Source organism: Histoplasma capsulatum, genomic scaffold, assembly GCF_000149585.1.
Source record: "Histoplasma capsulatum NAm1 scaffold_1 genomic scaffold, whole genome shotgun sequence".
NCBI lineage: Eukaryota > Fungi > Ascomycota > Eurotiomycetes > Onygenales > Ajellomycetaceae > Histoplasma > Histoplasma mississippiense.
The window spans coordinates 3,139,650-3,145,745 of record NW_001813982.1 but is presented as its reverse complement, the minus strand read 5'-3'; the positions used below and the strand labels follow the sequence as shown (position 1 = coordinate 3,145,745).

The following is a 6,096-nucleotide window of genomic DNA, read 5'->3' as shown; positions in this document are numbered from 1 at the left end:
TGGATCAAATTAAAAATGGAAAATTGAAAACTATGATGGATGAATTTCTTATGGAAAAAGTTTCTCCCAACCTTTGTAATTAGGAAATTCCATTTATCCAATAGCATATAATATGCAACAGGGACTGAACAATGGATGGCATCAAGTGATAATGCTGCTCTGGGTTTCTCAAACAGGTAAATTTTGGAATTTCCACAATTCAACAAAGACCTTCCAATGAACACAAAACGTACAAACATATAACGGATAACAAATATCCTTCACAATATCGACCTAGAGACACTATCTCCTTATTCGCCTCCTTCAATCATACCCTCCGAGCGGTTCAAAGAAAATACTATATTATTTCCACAATGCGACTCACAGTAGAGTTGATCCAGAACTCCCTCTCTTACCTCAACCCACTCAAAGAGCGAGAGCTCGATCTTCGAGGTGCGTATTGAAAAGAACAGATACTACTACAATATGTGAAAACATACACATACTTGATAATGAGCTCAATTGATATCGTATTTGCTTCCTTTCTTCGGGATGGAGTGATATATTAGGCCATAAGATTCCCGCTATTGAGAATATGGGTGCTGCGAAGGTAAGGCGGATGAAGCACATTCCATTCCATTCAGGCTACATATTTTCCACCCCGTCCAAAAAGGATTCAATCCTCTCCCTCTGGCTAACCCATTACGCAGGACCATGACGCCATCGACCTCACCGACAATGACATCTCCTCTATCTCCAACTTCCCTTTCTCCCCGCGCCTCCGAACCTTGCTTCTCGCCCGCAATCGCGTCTCGCATATCAACCCGTCGATAGCTTCCTCGATCCCAAACTTAACAACTCTAGTCCTTACGGCGAATAACGTTGCAGAGCTTGCGGATCTGGAGCCATTGAAACTTTTGACGAAACTAACACATTTATCGCTACTGGAGAATCCTGTGACGAAGAAAGAGGTTAGCTATTTTCTATCTTGGTTCGATTAGCTTTTTTTTTTTTTTTTTTTTTTTTTTTTTTTTTTTTTTCGTTGCGGATGGAGGAGGAGGAAATATATTCCTCCTTGGTTCATTACTTTGCTAACCACGCTACCAACTTCCGGCGAGAGGATTTACAGAATTACCGCTTCTGGGTAATCTTCCTTCTGCCCACAGTACGCTTTCTCGATTACCGAAAAGTCAAGGACGTAGAGCGAAACCGTGCCGCGGATCTTTTTGGCACCCCTTCAAACCCCACCCCTCTAACCTCCAAAATTATGGGCATTAAATCTCGCACTTTCGACCCCTCGACATCATTGCTTAGAACAGGAACAGCACGCGATACATCGTCACAACAAACAGGCGAGCGACCAATTCGCGTTAAACTTACGGAGAAGGAGCGGAAACGAGTGGAGAAAATGATCCGGGAAGCAAAGAGTTTACAGGAAATTACGAAGCTTGAGCGAGAGTTGAATGAAGGGAGGATACCCGGCGGTGCGCTAGCAGATGGTGTTGATGATAATGAAGCAAAAGATAACGACTCTGAGATGGCAATGTAATTTTTTTGGGACAAAAATTAATAATAAACAACATTTGACAATGCTGTGGTTTTTTTTTTTTTTTTTTCGACAAGTTTTCATCTATGTTTCCACCTTTGGAACATAATACATCACGGGCTCACCTCAAATTTTTTGCTGCACGTGCGCAGCATGGATCTTCTCCCCCCGCAATCTCGTTTTATGGTCAGTACATCTTCGTTGAAAACGAATCGATAAAAGACAAAGGGATATCAGTCCTTTTTCTGGGAATTGGAGAGAGGCATTTTTTCATTACTTTTCTATTTACTTAGTTTTTTCTATCGTTGCTCTTCATTGCAATATTTTTCTTTTCTCACCATCAAACACACAATGTCGAGGGCGCCCATAACAAAGAAAATCAAATCAAAGATAACAAACTGAACAAATCCCAAACCCCACCACCACCACCACCAACTCTACTCTGCTCTGCTCTGCCCTGCCCTACCCTACACCACCTCGTATCCCCATTATTCCCATCCCACTTGCCCATACATAAATCGCTCCACTCTCAAAATATACAACCCGTACTCCTCGCCACCCTCTCCACCACCAAACTCGCCCTCCCTTCCGCCCACTCAGCCCTAGAATACCAACACATCATCCCCATATGCTGCGCCTCCATCTCGATGTCCTCAACTGGCCGGACAAGCTGGATAAAGCCGCTCTGGTCAAGTTCATACAGCGCCTCCTTCAGCCACACACGGCACGACGTCTCCTCGCCAAAGCGCTGGGAATATGGGATGACGGGGATCGTGGCCAGGAGGGCATGGAAGTCCGCTTGGAGGAGCGGCTCCACGTTGGAGATCTTCAGGGCGCAGAGCGGGTTGTGTCTGTTTGTGAAGCTGGTGAGGAGGGTGGTTCTGTAGGTCCAGAGCTTTTCGTTGGATGGGTTTGGGTTTGTGAGTTCGAAGAGGGTGCCTGTGGGGTTTGTTGGGGTGATAGCAGTAGCAGTAGTGGTAGTGGTAGTAGTAGTAGTAGTAGTTGTTGTTGTTGTTGTTGTTGTAGTTGTTGATGCTTCTTCGCCTGGGTTGTTTTCTTGTCCTTCTGCTGTTGATGATGTGGGATGGGCGGCGGTGAGAAATAAACCCCAATGGAATCGGTAAGCTTCGCCGCGGCCGAAGAGGAGGATGTAGAGGGAGTATGGTTCTAGAATGAGCGGGTCGGCGGGGGTGGTCATTCTCTTTATCACCTCTTTTTAAAAATTTCCCAGATTTTTTTTTATTTTAATTTTGTTCCCTCTTTTCCGCTTCTCGATATATATATATATATATTATATTGACCCCTTGGGATGGTATGTATATGTAGAAAGAATTTTTTTTTTTTTTTTTATTGAAATAGACAAGATGTACGACGGAACGAATGATTGAAGGGAAGGGGAGGGAAATGAATTCGTTTTCCTCTTTTAATGAAATCCAAAGCCTTTCCAAAGCAAAGGAAAAAAGGAAAAGAAAAGAAAAGAAAAGAACTATTCTGGAAAGCAACGAGGAAAAAAGGAGAGAGAGAAAAAGGCGGTTGGGGGCGGTCGTGTCGGAGGTTTAATAGTTCACCGACGACGGGTCCTAAGGGAAAATGAAGGAGAAAAGGTTATATCCATATTTCGACTTCAAAAAGTTTCCCTTCTTTCTCGGGTTCTTCCGTTATCATCATACACGGGGCGGTTGGAAGTGGAATAATTCGGTGGGCGGGAAAGAAGAGCAAGGGAGAGAGAGTTCTTCTTGCGCAAACCCTCAAAATAGCGGGGTAACTAACTCTCACGATGATTTGGTAATGAGAAATAGGCGCCATTTTTTTTTATTTTTTTTTTATTTTATTATTTTCAAAAAAAAAAAAAAAAAGAGGCGCCAATGGTAGATCGATCGTCCCACAGGTGCGGCGGCTAACTCGCTACAGGGAAAAATAAAAAGAACGATGGATTTCTTTACCCGGACAGTCAAGGCAATGGGCACTTTGCGATGTTATAAAGAACTCCTGTCCGATCAGCCAACCAATCAGAATCTGCAAAAAGCGGGGAGGGTGTTGTGCATATATATCTGCATGAAGCTCTGCATTCTTGATAGCTAGGCAGCGATGTTATTTGGCAGCACGAAGCAGAGAACGGACACATAGTGGCAGTAGTATTTCACCGCTAATCAGATAAACGAAAATATATGATATTTCAACGATGAGAATACGTGCACGTATGATTTTATATCATATTATATGTGAAATATCTAAGAGTATACACAGGGTAGTTTATAGTGTAGTGTACAACAAATAACAGCATCGTAGCCAAAAAAGCCTCCTGTTTGGCAAAGAGAAAATGATAATACACGACCAAACGAAGGAAGACTTCTCAAAGCTCACCATGTAAGAAAACAATCCCACCCCCTCCCAAATAAGAAGAGGGGGGGGGGAAGAAAAATAATGTTTGGTATCTCAAATCCAAAGGGTAAGTTGCCTTAAAAATTAATATTAGATGTCAAAAAAAGTAAAAAAAATCAGTAAAAGTAAAAAGGTCAGTAAGATTCGTAATGCGAATACTCCATCTGATTGTGACTATGCGGCGCAACGTAATGGCTCTGGTATGGATGGTTCTCATACGAAAAGTCCGCAGTAGCCATAAGAGGGTTCACGATTCCCTGAGGCATCCGTGGGCGGGACGGAATTGGGCTGCGTCCACTCGTGTCAGGATTAGAGGAGCCATGATTCAGAAGTGACGAGGGGAGTAAGGATGGCGGTAAGGATGGCCCTGGCGTTGTTGAGACAGTCGGCGGTTGCTGCCCATGTTGTTGCGGGAGGGAGCTATTATTATCATTATCATTATCATCATCATCATCATTATTATGAATATTAATAGTATCATTGTTGTTGTCGTTATTATCATTTTGTCTCCATCCCCACTTCTCCATCAGTTCGATGCGCAAAAAGTCGACCTGCCAACCTGTTTCTTTCACAATTTTTTCGAAAATTCGCAAAACTTCTTCTTGTGCTAGTCGGTTGGTCAGGCATTCCGCGGCAATGGCAAGGCAGCGGATGGAAACGCTGGCGACGCCTCTGTTATATTTGTAAGTAGAGGGACTATTGTCAGCGGTGTTTTTGCATGAAGTAAAGGAACACGTACCTGTCTTTCACATGTGCCACAATTCCGCAAATATCATGGGCATGGCTCTGTTGCATCGCCGTCATATTCTCGGTTTCCGTGGGGTGAATCCCTGCAAGCAGGCAACAGGCTGTGTGATAAAAAAGCCTGCCTACAATAGCTGTACGCTGAATAAGCCTGGGAAGGGGCGGACTTGTTAGTGTAAAGGCCAGAATTCAACAAAGATGCTAAATACTTACCAGACCTCCGGGAATGATGACTTCGAACGTGTTTGCCAAGGCTGCACGTAACCAAGCGGCATCATTGAGCGCGGTACGCATCTTGCCCACTCGTCACACCATTCCTTATACGTATTCCATTCCTGGATTCGCTCGTTCAATCGCATATCATGCGCTGTCGGATCAGGGTTCCGGAAATGCGGAATCGTTGATCGGAAATTAGCAATTTTTGCACAGATATACACCATCCGATGGGTCCATAGCTCTTCATTGCCTGTGATATTATTCTCCGGCGGTGACATGTTCATATTTATATCCCATGTATCTGGGTCCCAAGCCATTGTCCAGTTGAAATGGAGGCAACTCAACAACTCCATGGCAACATTAAGCCAGAAGCAAGCGCCTCCTATTCCGATGCTTGTGGCATCCCATTGGCACTCCTTAATGAGAGCGCGGGCGCCCGCGATATGGTTCATTCGCTGCATCGCATTTTCACACATTATTTCGTAAACATTAAGAGCTACTGCCGTCGTAGCACATAATACTGTATCACGGTTGGGATCTTGTAAACAGGAAAGGAGATCACGCGTTGAAGTGTTGTAATAATACAATGCCTTGTCTTCGCTGTATGATGGATTGACCAAAAACAAGTGCCGCGCGCCACATGCCATAAACGCGTTTAAAAGCATGGGCTCTCCAAGAGCGTGGTATGGTAAAATATGAGAAAACTGAGCGTAAATTAGTAGGCGTATTCATCAGCATTATGGAGGGAAGGAAATGGAGAGAGATAATCTACATGTTTTATCGAATCCATCGAGTCCATCCACAGCCCAATTTCCTCCACAAAAACCTGCATGAGCAAAACTTCCTCTGGGCTCTCCAGACAATGCTTAATACTGCCGGAAGGTATCAAATGGCATTTCGGAGAATTAAATGGAGAATTCCGGAGTGCATGGTCGGAAAATGCTCGGCCTGTATGGTGGTGCGCTCGTGGAGTGTGCTCAAAAACAGGCTCACTGATATCCGGTTGTTGCGACTCGGGATAGTGAGAAAGGAGAGGAGTAGCGTCTGGGATGCTCTGATGCGAAAGGGATGGGCCACCCATGATATCAGGCAAATCGTACGAGGGCAGGTCAGCTGTAGGCTCTCGGGGAGGAGTATCTTTCTTTACGCGAGGATATCTCTCAAAGCCTCCTCGATATTCTGAAGCAATCTGACGAGATTCGTCCTGAAAGTGACTGCCAATCATGGGC

General features: G+C 44.4%; 3 protein-coding genes across 3 annotated transcripts; 1 reads left to right on the top strand and 2 right to left on the bottom strand.

Annotated features, from left to right (window-relative positions):
• Nucleotides 1-353: 353 nt before the first annotated feature.
• Nucleotides 354-1,528, top strand: HCAG_00910 (small nuclear ribonucleoprotein U2A'; the record flags this gene model as incomplete). The annotated part of the gene is made up of 4 exons (XM_001543814.1): nt 354-432; nt 549-589; nt 690-950; nt 1,109-1,528. 4 exons carry the CDS (start codon nt 354-356, stop codon nt 1,526-1,528), a joined length of 801 nt encoding a protein of 266 aa, XP_001543864.1.
• Nucleotides 1,529-2,178: 650 nt separating this feature from the next.
• On the bottom strand, nt 2,179-2,723 carry HCAG_00909 (predicted protein; the record flags this gene model as incomplete). The annotated part of the gene is made up of 2 exons (XM_001543813.1): nt 2,179-2,210; nt 2,249-2,723. The coding sequence occupies 2 exons, from the start codon at nt 2,721-2,723 to the stop codon at nt 2,179-2,181; spliced, it is 507 nt and encodes a 168-aa protein (XP_001543863.1).
• A 1,318-nt stretch (nt 2,724-4,041) lies between these two features.
• Nucleotides 4,042-6,092, bottom strand: HCAG_00908 (predicted protein; the record flags this gene model as incomplete). The annotated part of the gene is made up of 4 exons (XM_001543812.1): nt 4,042-4,579; nt 4,647-4,802; nt 4,865-5,387; nt 5,861-6,092. 4 exons carry the CDS (start codon nt 6,090-6,092, stop codon nt 4,042-4,044), a joined length of 1,449 nt encoding a protein of 482 aa, XP_001543862.1.
• Nucleotides 6,093-6,096: the final 4 nt, after the last annotated feature.